Source organism: Serinus canaria, chromosome 2 (genome assembly GCF_022539315.1).
Source record: "Serinus canaria isolate serCan28SL12 chromosome 2, serCan2020, whole genome shotgun sequence".
NCBI classification, from domain to species: domain Eukaryota; kingdom Metazoa; phylum Chordata; class Aves; order Passeriformes; family Fringillidae; genus Serinus; species Serinus canaria.
In genome coordinates, this window is record NC_066315.1 from 6,924,903 (window position 1) to 6,950,909 (window position 26,007).

The 26,007-nt window shown below is 42.6% G+C and overlaps 1 protein-coding gene across 2 annotated transcripts; it reads right to left on the reverse strand.

Annotated features, from left to right (window-relative positions):
* On the reverse strand, positions 1-24,666 carry XRCC2 (X-ray repair cross complementing 2). 2 transcript variants are annotated; one of them, XM_018909180.3, is made up of 3 exons: positions 24,586-24,666; positions 20,170-20,251; positions 1-297 (listed from the first exon to the last, which is right to left on the reverse strand). In XM_018909180.3, exons 1-3 carry the CDS (start codon positions 24,622-24,624, stop codon positions 146-148), a joined length of 273 nt encoding a protein of 90 aa, XP_018764725.1. In that variant the 5' UTR covers positions 24,625-24,666; the 3' UTR covers positions 1-145. The 2 variants fall into 2 exon arrangements, with proteins under 2 accessions (XP_018764725.1, XP_009084047.1); XM_009085799.4 differs by lacking the exon at positions 1-297 and adding an exon at positions 10,704-14,571.
* Between the last annotated feature and the right edge of the window lie 1,341 nt (positions 24,667-26,007).

Below are 26,007 nucleotides of genomic sequence, written 5' to 3' on the forward strand. Positions count from 1 at the left end.
GGAGATGCATGTTTGAATGTCCTTTTACAGGAAGGAACTTGGTGCTTCACATGCTGCTTCCAGGAGAGTGCTTTGACCATTAACCAACTGACAGTGGGAACCACGTCCTGCACAGCCCCTGCTCTGCAAGGCAGCAGGGCTGCTGTCACCTTCTGGGAGGAGGAAGACCTGCCAGGAGGTCTTGTAGCAGCCTGGACAGATTGGTTATTTCAGGGGGTTTAGGCTGAAGAGAAATTTCAGAGCCCTGATGGACCTGGAAGTGAGCTGGGTGCTGGCTTGTCAGGCCTGAAGGTCGACCTAGGGAGCAGCACAGTTAAAAAGACTGGCTCTTCACTGTCCACACCTGACATCTGGGCAGAGCAAACCTGAATCTCTCCCAAAAGTATCAAAACCAGTTCCTGCTGGCTTCCCCTGGGTTTCTGGCAACACTTGGGTGATCTATGGTGGATCACGGGGGTGAGGAACCAGCTGAAGAGCTCTGGGTGACAGCTGCTCCAGGACACTGCTGTTTTTCCCAAACCTTGCAGCACACCCCAGTAAAAGCCTTGCAGGCAGAAGGCTGTGCTGCAGACCAGTGGGAGAGAGAGCAGAAGGAATGACACAACACATTACAGCCAGGGAAAAGGATTCTGCATCAGGGATTATGTAACTTTTGACATGTCCTACATATCATGGATCCAGTACCAGGGAACTCAGGCTGTGCCCTGCCACGTTAGCAGGGCTCACTTTAGACAGCCACTGTTAAATGACATTCCCTGTCAGAGCTTCTCCAATTTCATGTCTCCCACGTCCTTCTGGGGCAGCTCCTCAGCTCCTGCGTGGCACCGGGCTGGAGCTGCACGCTGCCCGTGCCTGTGCCTGGCCAGAGCCAGGGGAAGCTGCTCTCCTCTCCTGCCCCAGCTCCTGCAGAAGGACAGAGGCTCATGGATGAGCCCTTCACTCCACTGCAGGCCAGCACCCAACAGGACACTGTTTGCATTTCACTGCACCTCAGGAGTAGGAATCCTCGTTTGGGAAGCAAAATCCTTTGGCACTGTTAGCAGACCAAACCCATCCCTGCTGGCTTTATGGCCCCTGATGGCTTTTCCACATTTCACATGGGACTGAGCTCTCAAATGCATTTTACAAACTTGACCAACTCCCTCCAATATCTGCTGATATTTTGCTTATTCCAAATTAACTCCACACCTTGATTTTTTTTCATTATTTTTTTTTCTTTCAACAGAGAAAATAGACAAGTGAAAGTGCACCACATGTACAGTCTGGGAAGAGCACAGAGACAGCCAGGCAGCCCTTGCAGGGGTTTGGCACCTTGCTCAGGAATGAGCACATGCAGGTAGAATGTTATTCTGCTGCTCCTGCTGAGCACTCAGCAGTTCAGTCTCTGCTGAATCCCAAAGTCAAGCAAAAAGCAGCTGGTTAAGGTGGAATTTGAAAATCAGTCATAAGATAAACAGGTTGCAACATTAAGCACTCTCCAAGGGAAAAGCAGTGTGCAGCATATGTTCTTACTTTGGAAGATATTTAAAAAAAAAAAAAAAGAACTTTAATGGACTCTTCACTGGCTTATGGTAGTGGAGCTGTTAATTAATTAAATAACTATATATGAATGGCATCCATTGGGAAAGAGCCTCACAGCTTCCAGATGCCAGTTATTGGCCCCATTACGGACCTAAAACTATTACAGTAAATCATTACATGCTCCAAGATGAACTGGCACACGATTGCTGTGAGGAAGGATGGAGCTATTCTCACTTGTGCCATTTTTTGCCAGTTTTTATCTAGTGAGATTAATTAGTACTTTTAGAAGTGCAAGTCAGAGCTATAAAATATTAAAGGATATTCCATCAATGGAGTGGAGACCTGCTTAAGCAGAGCTTTTAAAACTTTTGGATGTTCACGGGTAGATGGGAGTTGGAGGAGATAATGAACAACATCTGATTTTGATTTTTTTTTTAAAGAAAGGTCAGATTTATAGCTAGTGGGACTGCACGAAGCCTCCTTTGTGTGCTATGGGAATACTCAGAGGAGGACATTAAAGTTTATCACTGAAGTTCAGGTGCCAGGTAAGCAAACAATTTCTCAGGCCAAAACCAATCATTTAAGGCAGTTATTCCAAACAGAAAATCAACCAGAAAGTATTAAATAACCTTTTAGCCTGGATCCCCTGCTGGGAGGGGAACATTTTCTGACATTGGATGGCAGCCTAGAATCTATAATCTGGCCTAGAAATGCCTTTTTTCTCCTTCTTTTTTAATTAATAAGCTATAAATTTTCACCCCAAATGACCACTGTGGACCTTTCTGTCTTTTTAGGCTGTGAGAAGGAAAACCACTGAGTCACCTACATCATCGCTTGCCCAGACAGAGCATCTTTTGAAAATCCTCTTGCCTGCTCTGTCTGTTTTGAAGCCCAAAAGCTGAGTACTGAAGAGGCACTCCAGGGACTGTTTATGCAGTTTACCCAATAATTAGTTCTTAGAGACATTAATTCATGGATAGACACTTCCTCTGAGAAATTATTCCACAGCTGAAATTCCTCCCACAGCTGGACTAGGCAGGCTGAGCACATGGGGCTGGAGATTTTGCAGTCCATCAGCCAGAGCTGGGGAGGAGCAGTGCTGAGGGATCTGCTGCTGACACTGTCCTCTTGCTCCAAGCCCCTCTCTGAACCACGTGTGAAATCTCTTGCCTGAACTTGAGTTCAAGCAGGGTTCAAGTGGGGCCAGAGGGGCCAAGGGGGCTACAAGGAGCCACTTTTGCTGGTGCTGGTAAGCAGCCCTCCCACACAGCCCTGCTGGGGCAGACTGACAGATGCCAGCACTGATAGGCCTCTCCTGCTTAACACAACAACCTGTTTGTCCAGAAGGACAGACAGACAGGATTTCCCCTGGCTCAGTGGGAAAGTGTCCCAGACTGTTCTGGAACAAAGAGCCTCCACATGTCCCTGGGACACGGACAAGGGTGGCAGTGGGGCTGTGGGTGAAATGCTCTGCTGCTCTGCCACATCACATCCAGGTCAGCCTGGCTTGGAGGACATCATCCCTTCCCCACAACACCCTGTACAGGATACAGGGTAGACCATGTGTCCAATAGCTGCTCATCATGGGTGGAAAAATCAGGTGTTTGTTGGGTGGGGGGATTCACAAGAGAATGGATATCTCAGGAAAACCAACCTCATCTCACTGCTTCTCCTCAAGCAAAGGTAAGGCCACATTCACAAAAATCCTACAGGGAAGTGAGACCTACTGTATGAGAAAAGCATGAGTGAGGCTTTGCTGACTAACCCCTAGTTAAAGGAAACAAATTGATTTATTATATGAGCATGACAAATTGAGGCACCGGTCTTGCAAGTTGGGCTGTGTGAGCAGCTCCCTGTGTCCACGTGGCTCTGATACAGCCCAGTCAGGCTGACAGCTGGGAGTTGGAGCTGCCAAACCGGGAATGTTGCTGGCTCGATCGCAAAAGGTTGGAAAGTTTGTGGTTATACTTTTCTGACGCGCCTGAGATTTGGGTGGGAGCCATGGGAGCTCCAGCTCCTCTGCTGAGGCACAAGGACAGGCAGCTGCTTTGTCAGCCTTCCCCAGCGTGTGTGCTGCTAAGAAATCATGGCCTTTTCTGTTTTTAAATGAAAACAAATTGCTTTTAGGACCTTGGATCTGAAGAGGGGAGTGTCATCGTGTGTCCAACACAAACAAAAAATCGAGCTGAGCCAAGACCAGCCCAGTGCTTCTTTCCCATTTTCTGGCTGTAAACACAAGAGACTCCTCTTGGCTTGTGTGAGAGTAGGAGGAAATGCAATCACCAAGCAAAAAATGTTGTTTCTACTTGATAGTTTACCGTCATGTAGGCAGAAATTGTGCTTTTCTACTGAGCACACTTTCCTACTCCATGGAGACTTTGACTGGCGTGTCCTTGTAGTAGAGGAAAATAAACTGAGATAAAATGCAGCTACTTTTTTTCTGCAACACAGATTATTACACTTCATTGGATTTTTTCCTGAGTGGAACATACATACCAAAAATACCAGTGTGGTCCTAAGCCATCAACACTGATGTGTTTGGTGGGAAAGGGCTCCAAGTCACTGGGGCATGGAGAGTACAGGGGACTGGGGACAGATGTTTAGATCATGGATTTTGATCCAGAACAAGGTGGAAGTGAGTGCCAGTCATCACAGGCTGGGAACAGGACATTCACCTGTGTGCAGTGAGCCTGTGGATACCTCTACAGGCTTCAGAATTACAACATGAGACAACAGCCACTGTCAGCATGGCCCAATGTCCTTCTCCAGCCAGCACCACCTGGCTCTGCCTGTGCATGTGTTTTCCTAGCACCACAGTAATTTTTTCATGCCCCATGTTCTGAGTAATTTGGGAAAGAAGCAGGAAAAAGGAAGAGAGCCATATATAATGATCGTAGAGTTAATGGTGGATTTCAAGTTTCTAGGTGGAGGAATAATGGATTAGTGTTGGAAGTCTGGTTTAGTTATGTATGTTCTGGCAGACACAGCTGGAGGAAACCTTGAGGTGTAGATGAAAAGTCCATTTTCACTTTGTAAAGATGTATGCACACCCTTAACTTTAAAGGTATAAATTTTCCCGTTGACTTCCCTGGAACTATTCATGCATTAAACATATGCATGAGCCTTTCTAGAAATAGGGAATATAAATGAGGCTACCAAAATAGTTAACCAGAAATACTTTCTGTACAATGGAATAGAAAAATTTACAAGAGGTGTGCACATAGGAGCTCTTAGGAACAGATAAATGCAGGTCACACTGTTAAAGGACAGGACATCATTGCTTGTGTATGAGAGGGTGTTTTCAGTGACCTACAGAGCAGACTGGAGTGCAGTTTGCTTTCGTTACATTAATTAAGCAATTTACTGGAATTTAGCATGTGGCAGATTGGCAGGAGGCAAGTTTAACTTGGGTTGTGTGGCTGAGATCCTTTCACTGCGTTGACAGCCTCAAGTCCTGCCAACAGAGCAGCACACTCAGTGCATTTCTACTGGTGGCTTCTGAGCTAAGTCCAACTTAAACAATTCCATTGGGGCCTGACAAAGGGAATGGATAAAAATGAACAGGATCTACATTACTTGAGCAGTCTGTTGTGAGCAAGATATCCCAAGTCTGTTTATGAGTAATGAATTTTCATTCAAGCAGTAGCTTACCTGGGCTAGCAAGAATTCTGTTAGCTATTAGTACGTAATTATTTTTTAATATTCACATGGAAAATGTTTTTATTTTTATTGTTCGTAACTGTTTCTTCACATTGTTTTTCTTGATTGGTTTATTGTCTAGGTTATGCTGTAGTCATTAGCATTTAAATCTATCAGTTGTTCTGGAGCTGCCATGGCCTATTTGGGAACGTCAGCTACACAAACTTCCAGCAAATAAGCAAAATTGAGACTTAAGCTGGTGGTTGGAGAACAACATGAACACAGCCTATAGCACAATCAAAACCATTAAAAGCCAAAGGCCACTTGTTTGGCAAAGGTACCCTATACTCAAGCCTTTTAGACCTGGGTTTGTTAAAACACCTTAAAACAGACCTTCAGGCTTTGCTGCTTTCATGGCAGAAGCCTGGGCAAGTTGCATCCTCAACCATCTTCTAGGTTTCCTTTGATGAATTAAAAATGTGAACTCAAACAAGACCATCAACTAAAAGTCTGCAAAAAAGCAATTCCTTATTCAGGGGTACTTAAGGCTTTTATACAGTTTCACAGGATTGGGGGGGGTTGGGTCTTTGTATCAAGACTATGCTCTGACCTCTCTTTTCTTCTGTATTCAAAACCTAATGTCACCCTGCCCAGGATTATCTGGATCTGCTTTGCAGTATCAAGACCAATTAACTGGTGAGAAGGAAAGCTGTGGGGAAACAAGGCAAATCCAAAATGAGATGAGGCTTCAGTCTCTACTCCAGTCTCCACTTGTATTTATTCTGGTTTCCAGCAGGCTTCTTTTGGCAAAGAGAGATTTACTGCTTGAGTTTTGGCACATTGTTTCAGACAGGGAGGAGAGCTGGGACAGTAGACCACAGTGTAAGAAAATGTAGCTCACATTCAGTTTTCATTAAACAATTCAATAGCATTGAATTGTTTAATGAAATAGGATTTCTCCATTGCCTTTGAATGTCCTCTTCTGTGCCATGATGGCTTTGCAAGATGAAATGCCTTCTGTCCTATCAGTGTGTTGCTGTTGTTCACAAGAATCCTGGTGGCAACTAAATATATGTTTTAGTCTGTGTATGAATTGACAATTTAGTTTTAGTACACCTTACCCCATAATTATACTGAAGTGGTTTTGGAGAGTCTGAAAGCCTACCTGCTTCCAAAATATAATGGTTTTGGCTTCAAATAAATGACAGGACAACAGTGACACTGAAATCATCCAGAGCAGAGAGTAGCCAGGATCAATTCTACATACTGAGAATTTAGCAGGTTTTGAAATTTTGCACTAATATTTGAGGATTTCTTATCCTAACAGAGAGCACTTCTGTTTGTGTCACCTTTATTTTCCTAGAAGCTAAACCTTGGTCTTGGAGAAAACAGGTTGTAGGATCAAAAGATCTAGAAAAGCAGCCTTGTTATTCTATGTCTGCATTTTTATCATCTTTAGGCTCTAATTCATCTGTGCTGTACATGTAAAAGTGCAAATTCAGAAGGAATAGTTCAGAGTTTGACTTTTGGCTTTCAGATCTGCAGAATTTTCTTCATACCCAGTGAGTTCATTTAAACACCTGCCTGCAGCGCCGCCTGCTCTGTGTTCTAGCACTCCCTCCTGCTTTTCCCATTGTCCACGGTATCTTTGATCAATCCATGAGTGGAGCAACACTGTGCTGAGGATTGCACAGCCCAAACCAGAGTATGTTTTTAGTTCAAAAAATAAACCCAGAGAATGTTATTTTCTTGCCTTTGGGGTAGGATACCACACACACTCTGTCTTACCAGAAAAGGAAGTATTGGGAAATTTTGTTTCCTAGAAGAGCTATTAGAAGCAGCAATAAAACCCAAACCAATGCAAAGAGAAAAGCCTGTTTTGTAACTTTTGACTCTCTGTTATGCTGCTATTTCTCCCTCCTATTTGGTTCACAGCCAGCACAGCCATGAGGTGGGTAAAGTATCACCGAGACTGGTGGATGCAACCTCTGTCCTTCATCCAGAGCAGGAAAACCACTTGAGCTTCTTTACAATACAGAAGTGATTTCAACACAAAGCACAAGAACGAGATCCCACCAGAGCAGAGCCATGAGCAGAGCTATGGAATTTGATCAGAACGAGAGACAGGGTTTTCCTTTAGTGGTGTCTGTACTCTGTGACAGTGGTTGGGTGTCACTGCCACCACATGTGAGCATTGTGCAGCTCTAGAGGGGAGCAGAGCCGGCTCCCCCTGTGCCAGGAGCAGTGCCCTGGTCCAGGAGCCATGCTGCACCTCCTAGAAGGTGCCTCCAGGTGAACCTCCTTCAGGCTGTGCTGTGGTGCTCGGTCACAGAGGTGAATTACCAACATCAGAGTCAGCTGATCTGCAACCAGCAAAGACCTGAGAATGTCAGAAATTCCCACTTCCACCCCTGAGAATGGCTGATTTGCTACTGTGGCATGGTGAAAATCGGGCATATTAGGATTTCCCTTCTGAGTCCAGAGGAGCCTCACTGACTCCTCTGCCATGGTGGGAGATAGAACCTTTCCTGAGCATTTAGTAGCCAGCAGTGGATCATGAACACTCTCTGGCAGGCACAAGGCAGCTGAGCCCTGCCTGCCTGCAGCTAGCACTGACTGCTCCTTGATTTAACCACACCTGTGGGAGCAAAGGAAGGAGCTCAGCCAGTTGTTAGGATACTTAAAGAATCCCACAGGACATTTCCACAAAATTGACAACTGTGCTAGTAAGTACTTTTTTGTGTCTGCTCGAGGGACTGAAATGTCTAAGTTATTATCTGCAGCAGGGACTTCAGGCTTAATAGGCTCAGAGTGCTTGTGCAGGCCATACAATCAATGGGAAGGGGCATGTAGTGTCAGCCTGCAAGATTTGTTGTGAACAGGATTGCAGAATAATCATATTTGGAATGCCTCCATGGATTTTAAAGATGGTGAACCCTTTCCTTTAACTGCATGGGCTATTCAAATCCCTGCCTCCATCGGCTTCTGTAACTTCATTGCCTATGCAACTGGTCTCTAGCACTTGCTTAGGGGATTCATAAATTTTTTTAAAAGCATCATTTTTTTTCTGATGGGTGAAAATACAAGCACCTGTATAATTTCATGAAATGTGATTTTATTGTCAGAAAAGTGCCACTGATGCATATGGTAATTGATATGCAAGCAGTGCCAGTAGTATCACTGCAGAGCCACTAAATTAAGGCATTAAAATAAAGGATGAGGGAAAGTTTAGCCATGACCTTGTAAGTGAATGCTCTTCATCATGGGCAAGATTGCTTGGCAGCTATGGGGACAGGGTGGCCTCTCACCAGTTTCCTGCTTCCCAGAAAGGGCTGAATGGTGTCCCATCTCCAGTTGTGACATGAGCTTCCAGGGGCAGTATGCCCACCAGGACATGCTCACAGAATTCAGAGGAGCAGAACAGCAGCTCTGGTGGTGTCTCTTCTCCAGCCAGGTTTTCCTCTTCATGATGGCTGCAGGCTGTTCCTGCAACCCCCTGACCATTTGAGAGTGTGCTCGTTTTAGCAAAGCCATTCTTTGCTACTATGGGCATTTTTCTACAGGCTCTGGAGAGAAATGAAGCCCTTTGCCTGCCAGCTTTTGATGACCAAATGGCTCTCCTGTTCTCCATACTTCAGCAAAGCCTTGAGGAGTTTCCCAAACAGCCTCCCCTCTTCTCAATCTCTTCCTCTTTCACTTCCCTCTTTCACTTATCTCTTTCACAGAGATATTGGGATGGAGACAGAACTGTGACTGATGGAGCCTGAGATGTGCCTCAGAGACAGCACTGCCCACCACAGCATGGTCTTCTCCATCAGCAGTGTGAGAGTGTGCAGATATTCCAAGTCAAAATCCCTATTCATCCCTTGACAGGAGATGTAGAGTCCATTCCTTGATCTTTACCAAGCCACCTCTAGGGCCTTGACTTCTGTCTGCCACTGCAGGAACCTCATAGCCTTGCTTAGCCTCTTTTTAAAGCAATGGCCTAAAATCTTGTCCTTAATATTCAAACCCCAAGATTTCTTCTCTTTCCTATCTCCCCCACGGCTAGGAGGTCTTTAGCACAGGCCCAGCGAGATGTATGAGAAAGAAACCTGGCAAAAGGTTTAAATTAACTCAGTGGTTGTGCCAACTCCTGCACGAGAATGCCAAGATCCAAACATGGCTGCTCACCAGCATTTGGCAGGGCTGTGACATCTTGTCACCGCTCTCCTGGAGCACTGGGGCCCACACAGGTACAAGGACCAGCTGGCTGGGGCACGATGCAAAGCAGGGTGGGAAAGCAGAGGGAAGAGTGCCAGACTTTTCCCAAACGAAGTCACAGCCCTGTTTCTTCAAAATCATCTACTCAAATGTGACATTACTCCTGATTGCCAACAGAATCAAGCCTCCACAGCTACTTACCACTTAACTGATGTGTCACATGGGTTCAAGCTTCCCTGTCTGGGTAGTCCAGTCTGTGCTAGTAATAAAGAGTGCACATAAACCCTCAGCAAAGGAGAGGACTCACTTTCAGTGAAACTTGCTCCTGCCACAGAAAGCTGCAAGAGTGCTCTGGAGCTAAGTGCTGACTGCTGAGTAGGTGCCTAGAGCTGGAGGGAAAAAAACCCCAACATAAAATAAAAAGTCTGTTTTTACATTTAATTCCTCCTGGGTCCATAGCAGCTGAGTTTTATATTTTCATTATAAATAAGCTATAAAGCATCCACATAGTGGAATTCATATTCCCAGGTGGGAACAACATACAGGCCCACTCTAGTCAACCTTCTCTTTGAAAGTATTGCCATGCCAGACAGGTCAGTGAAGTTCATGGGCCCTTTTGTCTCACTCCATGTTATTCATAGCCCAGTGCCACTCTGCTGTCTTCCGTCACACACAGGGATGGCCAGACCTTTGATTTCAGAAACTGCTGCAGGGCATCAGTTCTCCATCCAGATCATGCCCATGCATTGTACTCATGTTCCTTTACCTGTCTGAATTTTTTTTCCATGGCCAAAGTCTTCCAAGCCCTCCCAGTGCCTTCCCTTCTTTACAAAATGCAGGGGTCCTGTGCTACTCTGTAGCTGTTGGACACACTGCACCGGTCTGCAGCTTTTACACGGGGGAGAATTCACTGCAATTTCCTACACCAACTGGAGTTTGGTGCTGTGGCACAGCTTTATGCTGAGGTGGCTGTTGAGTTTGGCATCAAGCTTGGTAATGGCAAAACGATGCTGCCCATCGCCCCAGTATGGTATTTGCATATCAAAAGTACATTTGAATAAATAAGGTCAAGAGACATTTTATTAGAGCAGCCACCGAAAAGTAAAAAGTCATGTTCCTCTTCAGACACAGATGGCTTCTATACAGCTGCCATCAAAGTGGTATTTCTTCCTCCTCTGTCCATTACTCTCCAGCAAAAACACAACTGCAGGTATGTTTCCACAGGAGAACATTTATCTTCTGCCATTTCCAAACTCCAGGAAAAATTAAGTTTCTGAGATTAGTTATATAAGAAAAAGGAAACTTGAATTTTATGTGCAAGTGCAAATTTAAACAAAGCAAACTGTTATTTGTATTTTATTTGCTCTATAAAAAGCCTAGGAATACAAAGAACTTTTAACTGAATATAAAACTCAACATTTTCTTTCCAGGTGTCCATAGAAATACCAGTATAGTAGAAAATAAATATAAAACCTGCAAAATACCTTAATTTGGTTTTGCTAAGAAGCCCTCTCATTATGAAAAGAATGGGGGAAAGGGTGAACTAGTTCCTCTTTATTTCAAGCTTGCTGCTTTAATTCCATGTTGCATATGAAACAACAAACAAAATTCTAAGGAATGTAAAAAGTTCCTGTGTCTACAAAAGCCTTAATAATACCACCCTGAGCTGAAGAACAATGGCACTGACATGAAAGGATTTTCATTTCTAAGAAACACCTTAAATCAGAGTTCAGGAATACAAGGATTCCATGCTCTTCTGCAGGGCTGATTTAAACCAGACCTACCAACCTGAAATGTGCTTCCTCCCTGGGAGACTGAGCTGCAGCAGCTCAGGGCACCCCAGGTGAGACAGAGGGCTGGAGACTGGGTGGTACCTCAGGTCTGGGTGAAAGAGGAGGATCTGCATTAAACAGAATATTCCAGGTATAATGCTACACTTCATACACTGTTCCTGGCTCACAGGGATGTACTTCAGTCTCCAATAACTACAATTGGTACAAAATTTGGAAAATTCTCCTCTTAAAAAATGGCAAACTCCATGTTTAATACCCACAGAGCATTAAGGTTCAAACAAAATTGCTGCTTTCCATGTTCTTTATCACTGCATCTTTCTGAGACTTGTATCCTAAAGGTTCATTTTTCCAAATGGCATAATTTTGGCAGAGGATGAGGTCAGTGAACTCCCAGATTATGCACTACCTATCCCTCCTGCAGCATTACAGGGATATGCAGATGCTCAGCACCTCAGAAATTCAGGCTTGCTACACAGCTAAAACAAATGTGCAGAGCATGAATATTACAATTACCAGAGAATTAAAAAAACCTGTCTGCATTCAAAGTAAAAATAAAACTGGGAAATTTCAAAATTTCCTGAGGTGCTCTTTTTGATCAACTAGAACTTTGGCTTCATTTCAATTTAGGCATTTCTTTTATAGTACAATGCAAAATACAAACTGCATTGTGAAGAATATAAAAGTTTTTTCCACATGGGAATGCCAGAACTTATCCATTGTCTTTTTTCTCAAGCGTATTCTTTAGCAAGTATGATTTTATGAAGAAGTTAATCATCAGTGGAGTTGCATTCTCCAATGGAAAGGGGGGTTTTTTGTTTATTTTTTCTAGTAGAAATTACATAGTCCTAGGATTTTCAGATTTTAAAGTTCTCAAGTTCTATTTGAAATTTCCCATTCTTTTTTACAAAAAAATTCAATAAAGTTCTTTTATCATAATTCATCATGGATGTGTCTACTCATGGTAAACTATCTAGCTTGGGTCCACTCTAGGCTGAATGGTTTTTATTTTTTTTTTTTTTTCATGTATTTGTGTACTTATGCGGGTTTTGAAATAAAATACATATTGGTGCTGATGGATGAGAAAGCACAAATGAAGTGACATTCTATAAAATCATCAGCTCTGGGGAGATGTTGAAAAGGCAAAGTTTGCTGATGTGTCAGAGTAAAAGAAATGATGGCATGAAGAAGTGATCAGATGGAAGGTTTAAAATGAGAAGGGAAAAAAGGAAGTTTTCCCACAGAAAGAATAATTTAATTGAACTCATTGTGAACAGACACAGTGGAACCCAAGAGGGTAACTGAACTATACAAGGGCTGGGATTCCAGACATACATTCAGCTTGATAAAGCTGCTTCAGAAGTCAGGAAATTCAAAGGTAAGTGTCTCATAACGGAGTTTTTTAAGCATCTTCCTCAAAAAGATACTGAGCTAGATACTTCTTCTTAATATGCATTTTTGTTAATAATCTCTTCAATCTCAACTATAAAACGTGCTGTGCAACATGACTGAACAAACATCGCTGTAAGAAGTATTTCCCCCTTGTTTGAGTAATTTGAATTTGTAAGCTAATGCAAGTTTTTGTATTAAAAAATGTACTGTGTGCAATTTTCTTTCTTGTAAAGTACTTTGAAGCTTTCAAAGGGCACTCTAGGTTCATAAATAATGTGTTCTTTGCCAGAACTGTAGGGCATTTTTTGTAAGTTCTGAATCTTCTTTGCCAGAATTGCAACATGTTACATGCCAAATCCTGCACACAAATGTTCTACATGTGGCAAATACATATTGGTAAAGACCAGAGGTGTGGCATTCCTGGATTTCTTAGAGAGACTGGGGAAGGGAAAGAAGTGGGAAGGAATAATGAGGAAAGGCAGAGAAAAAAGTCTGTGCATCATTTTAAAAAATGAAAAATAACAAAAAAACAACCTCCCCTCCCAAAATAACCCATAACTTGCACTTAATTATTTCCAAAAACTAAATTGTTTGCTGCATGCAGCACTCACAGGTACCCAGAGCTGGGTCTTTACTTTTCCTTCAGTTAAGGAAACCAGGCCTCTATTTCTTTAATAGGTGAAGATTTTTCAATGCCAGACATTTGTAAGGGTCAGAACACCTGCAATCCCTGCTCCTCTGAGCACCTAATGTAAATGGAGAGGCTGAGAGCCAGGAGAAGCAGCAGTCAGGATCACCACTATTTAACAGGATGAGAAAATGAATCATCATCGTCAGGCAAAAATGGCATTTCTTAGGCCCAAAGCTGCAGGGAATAAACCAAGGCCAATGTTTATAAAGTGTGAACTCTGGCCCCTTTGCAACCTCTGCCACAGACAAGTAGGCTCCTACTTCTGAAGCTTGGAAGAGGAGAAGTGTAAAGCAGCAAGACCCAGAAATTCCAACAGGCATTTGGCCACATAGGTTATACTGCTGAAGGATACCAGGACTTGAATGTGCCTTTTTAATGTTACTATTTTCTTGATTACGAACAAACAAGTAATGTCAACAGTGCTCTATAGTTTGGATGGAATTGCTGAAATAATTAAATATTTTTACCATTCCCTGCCCTTCACCGAATTTCAAGAAAATGGTGACAATTATTAATCAACCAGCAACAACCAGCTAGTTGAAAAGTTAGGAGAAGGTACTTAGACCTAATTAGGCATTAAGCACTAGGATTTGATAAATGTTTACAAAATAAACTGATATTAAAACTGAACTCCACATTCTGCAACACTAAATGCACGTTTTACTATCTGGTTTCTTTTGAGGTGGCAAGAAACTACAGTAAAACCTTTGCTGTTGCCAGAATTACACTGCTTAGAGAAAAACATCCTGTGTGTTACCATTTGCTGCCATGATTTACAGAGATATGGTCTGTAGTCTGTATCAGTTTCATGTGGAAGTTTTAAAGGTAAAAAGCTTTCTGCAGAGTTTGCAGATTTCTGCATTAGTGTCTGTGTTGTTGCAAAGAGGATCAAGTGGTGCTGTGTCACAAGCTTTTCAAGGAAGTTAGCACATTTCTTCAGGTTCATCTCCTGCAAGGTAAGACTTTCTCCTCCATTGCTTCTGTCTATCCAATAAAAAGCTGATAAACTGTCTAAAAGCAAAACACAGAGTGAGGGGTGAGCGCAGAACAGGTTTTCTAGAGAGTAGAGAGTGAGGAGTAACTGAGTGCTACTACTGCAGCTCACAAGGAAGAGCCTTCCCAGGCACTGCTTTATCATTTCTTCTGTCCCTTGTGCCAGTCTGTTCTCAAGAATGGTGACCAGCCGGAGCATATCGAAATGGTAATCGGTGTCAACAAACATGACTTCTACTTCCAGTCCTCCCTGTGCTTTGGGAATGATGCAGCGGGCTAGTAGGTGATAAAGCATTTCTGTTTTTCCTGTCCCTTCTGGGCCGTGGAATTCAATAACATCTCCTGTTCAAAAACAAAGCAGCATGTTGTCAGCTAAGAGCATTTCTAGCCCAGAGTTGGTTCTCAGTGTTTTCTGAACCAATATTCACTACCCCACGAATGGGGAAATGCATTTTATTTGACATTCATAAAATGGTTTAAATCCTGGTTAGCATCCACCAACAGATATTTCAGTTTTCAAGAAAGGCCTCTAAAGTGAAGTTAATCAACTGTGAACAAAGGTTGAAAGCCTCTGCCAGCACCATCTAGGAGACTTCCATCAAGAAAAGGTTGGCAACTGGATTTCATCTATATCATTACAGGCAGATAAAGGCAGAAGAGGAAGCTGCCACACAAACGTGGCTAAGAAACCATCTACACTTTGCACACACAATTAAGAAATAACAAAGCAGAGGAGAAAACAAAAAAAACCTGACATATTTAAGGTCACTTCACATAGATGCCACATGCTGCATGTCACAAGATTCCTACAGGAATCTGTGACTGGTGAAGAGAATACCAGTAAGTTTATTTGGCACTTTATATTCTCCTGTGGTGATAATAATGTGAAACTGCTTCTTTTGACAAGGGAGACTCAGGGATTCCTTCAACTCCAGGCAAGGCCACTGTCTGAAGCAAAGGATCTCTGTTCATAAAAGGATTCAGCCTAATTACCTCCTCCATGTGGGTCATAAAATACATATCATAAAAATTTAAAATGTTAATTAAAAACAGCATTACGCTTCATTAGGAAACCACTTCTTTTGTTGGATGTGAATGCAAGATACTCAAAAGCCTTATCCAAAGTCTTCTGATGTCTTGTATCAGAGAAAGACTCTAGAAAAAGTGAATTTATTAGCTGCTCTTTATAAATTTCTAATTTTGGGAACTGGATTATTTATTTAGGACATTTTGTATTTTATAGGCAGAAGGGTAACCACATGGAGTAAGGAGAGTCACACCACTGTAATTGCAGGAAGGTGAGAGATTTCCACGGCCTTGGCAAGTGCAAATGGCATAACAGCCTTCCATAGGGGCATGTGAGAGTAGAGAATTAACTGCAACTTTCCTTAAACATGTTTGTGCCTGCCTGAGTTAACAGGGTTTTTCAAGTCACTGTTCAACTTCCAGAGGATGTCCTCATTCACAAGTGCCTACAACATCAAGATGCAGTTTGGGATCAGGGGAGCAGGATGGTAGAGAAAAATCCAAGCTCTTCTCCCTTTGCAAGTGTTAAAAGCAATTTACACCTGATGTGACAAGTATGTCCATTTCAGTGACACTCAGAAATACCATTTATATGAATTTCTGATCCTTTGAAATCTATTAAAAAGCTTGATTGTCTCCCAAGCCCTTATTAAGCTGTTCTGAATGGCTCCCTCACTTCTGAGATGAAAAATAATGACACATCCTGGGACATAAGTTTTTATTTTCTCTTCCTGTGCAGAGGTCACAGTGCCCGACACTGTCACTTGCAGCCAGTGGCTCTGCTGTCACACAGCCTGTGCCAGAGACATAACCACACCCTGGCAGGGTGAGATACCAGCTTGCAAAAGCTCCTCCTAAAAGTGCTGGGTAGGTCATTCCCTCCTATTTTGTCTCTTGCAGTATTTTAGAACAATTGTGTAAGGCAGCTCTTGATAAGGAACAAAGTGTATCTTTTGCCACTGGCTATGACACAAAACTTCTGCCACCCTGATTGGCATTTTTGAATCCAGACCAGTAACTGAGTGGGGCCAACAGGCAGTAGTCTGCTTCACCTGCCTTTACAGGAAAATATGACCTGCTGGATTCCAAAATTCTTCTGGGAAATAAATGCTTCACTTTTTCCATTTGAAGCCATTCTAGCAGGATGTCTGTGTGCTGCAGAATGACACTGGATGAGGTGGGTTTTTTTTTTTTTTTTAATTGGCCGAAGAAATAAAACTTATTTAAGTAAAACTTCTAAATTGAATGACAAAAATCATTCTCAGAGGCTTTTGTGGTGATGGTTTATAAATGTGAACAGCAAGACAGCTAAGCACCCCTCAAAGTTTGTTCAACATTGATGAAAGAGATCCACAGCTGCCTTGTAGTTGGACCAAGACACTTGAGTTACTCTGCAAACAGAAACAGCCTGGACTGCAAGAAAACCTCAAGAGAGCTGGGGATTTCTGTGCCTTCCTGATTATCCAAGAGGCTGCCCACAAGGAGAACGGGTGCAAAACAGGAGCCATTTATAGCAACATCTATAAATGTAGGGTTTCATTGAATTAGCAACCAGGCTGTTACAGTAAGATAAGGGGGGAAATTCATTTCTCTGCATCAGAGAGGACAAGCCATGACACAGCAAAGGAGGAAGTGAGGCCAGCAACGTTTTCAAGAAGCCTCTGACATGCTGACAGTAGGTCACAGAAGAAACTGAGTGATCATGACTAGCATCATCCATTAATGTCAAAACAACTTTGAAAGGAGGATTAGTAAAAAGATACTGTCACAGGATGAGAACAGGCTGAGAGGGAGAGCAGGAACAGCACTTCAACACAGAAGAAAGTTAATGGGAATTTTTTCTATTAGAATTGGTGTTGGCAGACATTAAGCATATCAGTAGATGAATGTTCCATTAGCTTGGCAAAACATGCAGAAGACAAACTAATTGGGTTAATAAAAACTTAAGTTTGTGAAGATTTAACAGATGGAGATGGATGAGTAGAGTGATTTCACATGAAATTCAGCACTGGTGAATTCAAGAGTTAGGTTTTAAGGAGTCCCTGAACACATTGCCTGGCTCAGTGAAGCCAGAACTGGCTCATTATGGGCAGACTAAAGAGAATAATAGTCCACTCCTATGAATGGGCATGCAGGTTAAACTAAATGATGCTGAAGAAATGTAAATATTGATGTAAGATTAATATATTTTTAACTGAAACACTGGTCATCAGTTTAGTGTTATGTCTTGAATGAGAAGAGCCTTATTTTTGTCTGTAATCAGTCCACCTGAAAATGCTGTTTAAACTATTTTCTGACATTGCAGATACAAACAGGCTGTTGGAACACTCAGCAAAAACTTTGTGTGTTTCACATTGTAGGCTACCTTGAAGTTTCCAGGCTGGTCATTTACAATACTGTGCAGAAGCTGTCACTAACATTTATACCATATATAATATATGCTTAATATTTATTCCAAGTTAATGTTGGGTGTCATGCAATTGGTGAACATCAGAGCCTTCAACTGACACCCACACCTTCATGCCAGAGGCACAGGGGAAATATGACTGGCAATAGTGGAAGATTGTTCAATGCTTGTGTCACTTTTGCTCCATTCCAGAAGAGCTTAAATGGTATGTAATTAATGTACTTATGTGCTCTTAAATATGCAAGACCATCATAATTAGAAGCAGTGGTTAGAGTATCACACTAATACCGATAATACCTGTCCCTATTTTACAGTACCCTGACATGCAGGTTATGAACACTTCACTAAAATGTAACCTTTGTATAGTTTATTGAAACTTCATGTATTTGTTTGGTTTAAATTTCATCAGAAAAAAAGAATAATTTAGGTCTTTGCACTGCTTTAATCACAGTATTTTAGATGAAGAGCTGTTCAGTATTGACTTCATGGGCAACCTATTACAGAATTCCACAGTGACACACTAAAAGTCAAGTTCATGACAAATGGAGAGGTAGGCCTTCAACAGGGATTTAAGACTGAATAATGTGAACACACATCAAAATAACACATGGCCTCACATGAATACTGTGGTATTAAAAGACAAAGCAAAAATGCAATAAAAGGTGAAGTCCATTTATATATATACAGCTAAAGGGCTGTGCTAATATGTTAGGCAGCTTCATTAATGTCAGCCAAAAAGCATGATCAATATGGGTAATAATTGATACCATTTGTTGGAAGCAGAAGAAAAATACAAATGCTTCAAAAGCTCAATGACCCTGTTGGCACAGAGAAACCAGTGACGAATTATAGAAGGTTTCCAGCCATGTTAGAACGGAGGTTCTGGAACAGTCTTCAGACAGACATGAACAACCTATAAAGTTTTAAGAGCAAAGCAGATCATTTGACATGAAATTATGTAACACTATGGACTGCAGCAAGGGCAGTTAGTGAATCCCCAAGAAAATGTCTTAAAATCTGTTTGACCAGTACATAGCCAGTTCAGTCTCAAACATTTGTTTGTTGCATGTAAAGCTGACTTAAAAATACCAAACATTCAGATTAAAAGATTATTTAATATTTCTGTTTTGAAAAAAATACAGTAATATCTCATTTTCTAAAAAAAAAAAAAAAAAAAGAATTTGAGAGTCTTGTGAAGAATACACTAATTTCACTCTTGGTCCTTAATTCTTCTGGTGAGTAATACAGCAGTTCAGAAATGAGAGTATTTAAATATTCTTTTGTGCTGTACTTGCTCTGGCTTAGCAGTATTTCTCCACCCTTTATCATTGTTATGTCACACTGGAAACTTTCAAGGTAGGAATCATGTACTGCTAAAGCCCACATGTGTTTTCAAGTGCTGCAAAACAATACACGAAGGGTCTCACAGTGACTGTGTTTGAAGTCTAAGCATCATCTCTTATCCAATTATCCTGATTATTTTTATTGCTTTTTCTGCTCTTTATTCTGAACATTCCATATTTGTGGGAATTCAAACTGCAGATAAATGTGCTGCTAACCACTGAAGCCACATACTTGCCCTATGAAATCGACTTACTTATACATAAATTCCACAACAGTAGTACCTCACCACTGATCCTTACAGTTTGCCACTCATATGCCTTTTTTCATATACATTTTTAGTCTTGTATAATCAGAGTTGTCTCTTCCATGGTGAAATTCATGAAATTTCACACAATCTGGAAAATCAGTCTGACTTCCTGAATAGTGTGTTCTTTTCTGTTTAGTTCACTAATTTCTTTCATTAAAATATCCAACCGTGATCTTAAAATTTCTTGTACTGGTGTCATTGAAAGGTTACCCCAGTTCTCCAATCTGAAATTCTCATTCATTCACTGAAGGTCTCCATGAGCCATGTTGATCCTGCATTCTGAACTCATCCAACTAATTAGTACCTATGGCCATAATGGAATTGTTTATGAAGTTCTATTCTAAGTATACTTAGGATTGTTGAGGTCAAGACTGAATGGCTTGATGACTTGGCCTTATTGAAAAATACTGTTTGCTCATGCTCCTTATCCTAATTTACCCAGACAACTCTGTATCACTGAACTCTGCTATTTACTGAACCTCATGTTCTTTGCAAATTTCTACAGTTATGACTTTGTGGTGATTGTCTAGACCACTGATTAAAAAAAAAAAAACAAACAAAGAGGTTTAATAACAGACTCTAGAACAAATTGCTGGAAAACTACTGACACTGACCAACGTGCTTGGTATTTACTCAGCTACACCTGTGTCTTGATATGCATAAAGAAGATTTTGAGGCCTATTTATATAATGTTTGGAAGGGTGACTTTGCATTATTCCATTTTATCTAGATTGCATTGAACTACATTAACAATTAGAATTCTGATCTAGGGCAAAATAATTTACTTTTATGCTTATCTCTGAGAACACTTCTACATTAACATTTTTCCATAAATAGGATGAAGACATATTTTTACCATGAACAGGAGATCCTTCCTCAGCAAACAGACAAGGTTCAAGATTCTTCAGAGAACTTCTGCCCTCAAGTCGTGCAAGCAGCTTTTAAAGACAAGACAAAGAGCCAGGCGTTAACTTTAAATAATGAACCTCAGGACACAAATTTAAATGATTCTATGAACTGACAGTTTTCCCTGACAGTCCTATTCAAAGATTAGCCTGATTTTAAAAGTGTTTTCATAAATACATATGGAAATGCATATCCTGGACTACAGCAACAGAAGTTCCCAGCCTTACAAACAACAAGCACACAGATTCAGTGGCAGTGAGGACTGGAGATATGAGGAGAAATAAAGTTTAAAAAGCAAAGGCTGTTCAGGGACATTAGTGAGAGGGGTCGCCTCCAGTACACAGCAGTGCTGCCATTCCAAAGAACAAAGGGAAAGAACATCATTTGTAACAACCATCACCTCCAAAAAAAAATACTGGCTGAGAGGTGAAACCTTACCCATCAACAATCCCCCCAGCCAGCCTCTCTCAGCATTTCTAAGTAAAACCATGTGCATTTCACCTGAGAAGTTACAGAGGACTCCTCTGGGCTACAATCCTATTATATCATAGTTACTTGTTCAAACAGAGTATGGATTAAGAATGTTCAAAAGTAATTAGTCACCAGTGGCTCTGCAAGAACCTTTCTAAAGCAAGCTTGAATTTGTTAAGCAAGTTCTCCAAAGCCCCTTGTAAAGTAAGTCCATTGTAAAACTAATTACTTCAAAGATCATGGACAGTTTCTTAAATTGAGAGGTATTTGCACAGCAAGCAGACAGGTATTCACAAAACCTCTGTTATTAGTAGCTCTGGCACACTGTGTAAAGTAAGAATGAACATTTTCCCAGGTACTAGGGCTGCTATTTCCTATATGTATTACCATACATGGAAAAGGACATTATTGGGATGCTCAGTGTCACCAGAGCACTTATGCTGGTGCCAAATACTACATTCTCCAAGACACCCAGCTGTCATTTAGAGATCTGAACAAAACAAATCCTGTTCAGTTTTGTCCCATCCTCAAGACCAAAATAGCAGTGACCACACACCTTCAAACAACTGCTGCCTTCTCTTGCTTTCCTCCTTGTCATATCCATGAGCAACCCTCGCTCTGAATGATCTTAAAAGTTCTTTAAACTTTTGTTGTGTTGTTGTGTGTGTTAGCCTTTAAGAGTAAAATAAAACTCCATTAAATGGTCCTTAATTTGCTTCAAGTGGTCACAATGGGAATCTAAGTGTGACATTTTCATTGACATTTTAAGAGTCCCTTCCATTAACAAAATGTCAATGTGTTTGCCTTGGCCTCTTCACACCTATCCGAGAGAGTTTTCTGACTCATTCTCTGAAGGGCCAAAAAACCATTCAAATTGACCTTGCTCTGGATCAGCAGATCCTCCCATTACACTTCACACATTTGTGCAGCACAAAACTCATGGTGAACTCCTGGGAACTAGCAGGATTCCATGATCTGTACTAAGCAAAAATCCAAATGGACATACATACATAAGAATACAGGAACTTAACTTGGGTCACATAAACCAGCAGCTCTCAACTACCAAGAAGGCCTTGGCAGACGCTGCATGTGCAGCTCTTCTGGGCAAGCAGCTGCCAGGGCCCGGCCATCAGTGAGGAAAGGCTGCACCCACTGGGGAGAAGAACCAGGAATTCCTCACCCCTTTGTCAGCAGTGGAAGTTGAGGGAAAGAGGAAAACCAGCACAGGCTGCTGCTTTCTGATGCTCTTCACTTCTCAGCAGAGGAAGCACTGCTGCAGCGCACAGGGATAACAGGGGCTCAATGATGGGCACTGCTGGGACCATCAGTCACAACTACTGCTGGCCTAAACACATTGCTGCAGCCTCCTGCTCTAAATTAATTTGTACATTTGCAAATATATCCTCTGCAGTTTATTTTTTCTGGAACAGTGAGCCCCTGTGTCCTCTTAGACTATCAACTCTTTAAGTTTACTAAGAGAGAGTAAATTGATCACTATTTAAATATGAATCTGTCGTTATTTAAATGACAAGTTTATGGATTAATTTTAAATAACTACAGGTGCTTTCTCTGAGCACTGCTCATAAAGGTAATTTATGGTAATTTGCTGATGATAGCACACCTGTGTTTTTATCAAGCTTGTATTTACTTCCGAGTTCTGAAGCAGAATCTCCAAAGGCACTTGCCTCATTAGTGCCATGCTGGGAGCAACGGGGTTCCTGGCAGAAACAGCCAACAATTTTCCTTCAACTCTCACAAAGGTTTGTCCACAGTGCAGCAGAAGTGAAGGAAGCAAAGCTGAGATGAGACACTACACAGGCATCCCTCACCTCTGCTCACATTACACAGGGACAGCACAGGCTGCTCCAAATCCAGCAAGAGCCACCTTGGCTCTGCCCCAGGGGAGGCTTTCCCATTTTGCCTCCTCATGTGTTCTTCTGGAATATGAGAGGGGGAGAAATCTCCAGCATGTAAAGGATAATCTGGAGGGTGGATGTGAGGTGTCCCAAGCTTTGTCACAGACAAGGTACAGAACACAGCAGGACAGCAGCCCTGCAGGGAACCTTGGAGTGGGAAGAGCTTAGAAAAAATTCCCAAGTCAATTTCAAATCCCATATTAGAGACTTCTGATTCTATAATCAAAGTGTAGGTGCTCAATTCTTCCTCCATAAGCCTCTCTTAATCTTTTTTTATACAAAACACCACCCTTTAGCAACCTGCTAGTGGTAGCTCCTCACTCTTAGGTATTCTTTGAAAATGTAATTATGCCAGCAAGAAACTGCACAGATGTGCAGTTACATGTAGAGAATAAGCTGTACAGCAAAAGTTCAGCAGCAGCTAGGATAAATGTCAGTAATGACAAAGCTGATGGGACTCAAATATTTCAGCTATGCTTTTTATAATTTATTTTCCTTTTAATAAACAAATATGCATATGGACAGTCCCACTGACTAATGCATGACATGCTCATACTCTGTTGGTTTCAACAGAGCTGTGCATCAATGCAAGCACACATGGAGGTCTTGTCAGGAATGAGAGATTACTTCATTAAAATGTTAAAGAAATTCAAATTAAATACTCTAGCTCTGGTAGAGGCTGTGAGCTAACCTACAGGCTATTTACACATACAAACCTATCTTGAGTACTAGACAAAATTTAATTCTCAACCACTATAACAGCTCTGATTGAGCTTTTGTAAACTTTGGGCATGAAGACATATGCAAACTATTTATCATTACTTTTATTGTGATAAACCAAAGGTGTTTTGCAAGAAGTTCTAATTTGTTGTATTAATTAGATTCAATAATAAAAGCACAATACTGCGGTCTCAGTATAACTCAGTAAAATCTGGCTTTATGCATGAGACTATTTAAAGAAGTATTGGTTTCAATTAAGCGTTTTCCATTTCAAGTGCTTTTACCATTTTTTGTCTGGACATTGTATTCATACATTGACTTTTCTTAACCCACTGGTCTTCAACTCCTCCCTTGTTCCAGGCTGGATATCCGTCCACTGCAGACAGTTGATGCCATGAGCATTCTCTGTCAGCACCACTCATGTGGACAAATAAATGCATTTATCCCTTGGACAAAGAGCACATCTCATGTCCCTAGTTCTTCTCCATTTGCCAAGTGGACATCTGATACTATTTTTTTTAAGTGCCAAAAGGGCTTAAAAGCCCAAGTCCCACTAAAAACCACACAGAGCTTTAAGAATAATATTATCACACTTTTCTGTTTTATGTGAACTATTCAGCATATTCTGGTATAGTTACACACAAATCTCCTAGCAGTTAAGTTGCTGATCGAAAGCGGAATTTTCTAACAAATAAAACATCCAGAAATGGGAAAAACCTAATAAAATAACACAAGATCCCAAACCTCACACCTCGTTCTCCTAAAGAGGAAGAAAGCAATTCCACCTTACAAAATGTTTATTTATAGAATCATGAAGTTGGAAGAGACCTTTAAGATCATTAAGTCCGAACCTTCCGCACAGGTCTTCTTCCTCAGGCAACCCCTCCAACGCCTGGGAGGGGAGCGCGAAGGGAATATTTATAAAGGAATTATCGAGACACCCAAAACAAGAAGCGCCCACGTCAGGAATCCACCCGCACCCCGACACAAAGGCAGAACACGGACCCAGGGAACCCCGATCCCTCCTGGATCCGGGGGGGATCCAGCGGGAAAGCCTCCGCGGCCTTTCGGGGGCGGAGCTCCCTCCCTCCCTCACGCACCGCCCCCTCAGGAGGCCCCGCGGGGGCTCCCCCGCGCCCGCCCGTGGGGGGTGAGGCTCAGCGCTCCTCTTTTTCCCCGGGCTACAGCCTCGCCCGGCCCTCCCCGCCCATGTGCCCGGGCCCGGGGCTGCGGGGAGCTGGGCGGGGGCCGCGCCTCACCTGCGTGCCCGACTCCGCCCCGCCGAACGCGTCACCCATGGCGGCCCCGAGGCCCCGCGCCCGCCACCGCCCCGCAGCGCCCCCGCCCGGCCGCGCCCTCTGCGCCTGCGCGGCTCGGCCCCCCGCGAGCGCGGGGAGGAGCCTGCGGCCTTCGGAGTCACGGGTTCGAGTCCCGCCTCCGGCTCAATTCAGGGCCGCCCACTCGCCCGACTCTCCTACGCGGTTTGGGATTCCTTGGACACGGCCAGGAGAATCACAGAGTCAAATAGTTTGGAAAAGACCTCTGGAGTCATCGAGTACAACTTATGACTGAGCACCACCATGCCAAGCAGATCACGGCACAGAGTGCCATGTCCAGTCTTTCCTTAAATGTTGTATTGCACTAAACCGGAGATCCGTGTTACTCTTAAACAGCTCCAGGGGCGGTGACTCCACCGCCTCCCTGGCCTGCCATTCCAGTGTCTAATAACTCCTTCCAAAAATAAATTCTTCCTGGTGTCCACCTAAACCTCCCCTGGCACAGCTTACAGCCATATCCTCTCGTCCTGTCCCGAGTTACCTGAGAGAAGAACCTGACCCCCACCCGGAGACAAGCTGTTTATTTATTTTCAAGGACTTGTCTTTCTACAGGTGTGTGTGGGTTTTTTCTGCTCCTGCTGGAAAGGAGCAGGTGGCTGGGCTGGTGTGACTCAGGGGATGCTCCTTGGTGGCACTGGGTAGCTGTGACTCAAGGGAAGCTCGTTCGCGTGGCTGCGATTAAACTCTTGACGCCTGCGAAATTGCTCTTTGCCAAAGCCAGCTATCAATTATGGCTTAAATTAAAAGGGGTTAAGAGTATTTTTGAGAAGTTCCTGGAATGAACGGGGCTTGCGTGGTGTGTGATGCTCTGAGGCAGGAGCTGATGGTCAGCACCTTGGTCACACCAGCAGCCTGTGGTCAGCAGCAGGACCTGCTCCTCCCGGACCACAGCCTGTCCACTGCAGTTGTGCAACCTGGGCAGGCAAGAGGGATGGGCACAGGGAGAACACAGGAGAACCTGTTTGTTTTTTCCATAGGCTAAATGCAAAACTAGCAGGATAAGAATAGCAGCTCCCAGTATCTGCATATCAAAGAGCAGTAATGATACCATCCCTTCGGGTCTAGCGAGGTTATCGGTGATACTGCACGTCCTTACAGTTAGGAGGAGAAACTGGTGGTGGAGTTCCTTGTTTCTTCAAAGAAATCATGCTTGTCTATACAAAAGAGTTTCTACTAGCATGCACCACAACAAAAAAAATCTAACCTCAGATGCAAGGCATTAGCTTTGTTTACTCCTTCAACCCTCTTTCAGCCCAAAATACAGAGCTCCAATAGAAAACACACTGCTGCTGCCACTTGACTAACTCCAGATGGATGGCATCAGATAGATTTAACCCAACTCAA

What these genes read in the sequence shown, in the direction of transcription:
- XRCC2 (XM_009085799.4), bottom strand. Translation starts at nt 24,624, where the DNA reads ATGGGTGACGCGTTCGGCGGGGCGGAGTCGGGCACGCAG. An exon ending in GGGCGGAGTCGGGCACGCAG is followed by an intron (nt 20,252 to 24,585) that starts GTGAGGCGCGGC and finishes TGTCTTTAAAAG; the next exon opens with CTGCTTGCACGACTTGAGGG. An exon ending in GGAAGGATCTCCTGTTCATG is followed by an intron (nt 14,572 to 20,169) that starts GTAAAAATATGT and finishes GTTTTTGAACAG; the next exon opens with GAGATGTTATTGAATTCCAC.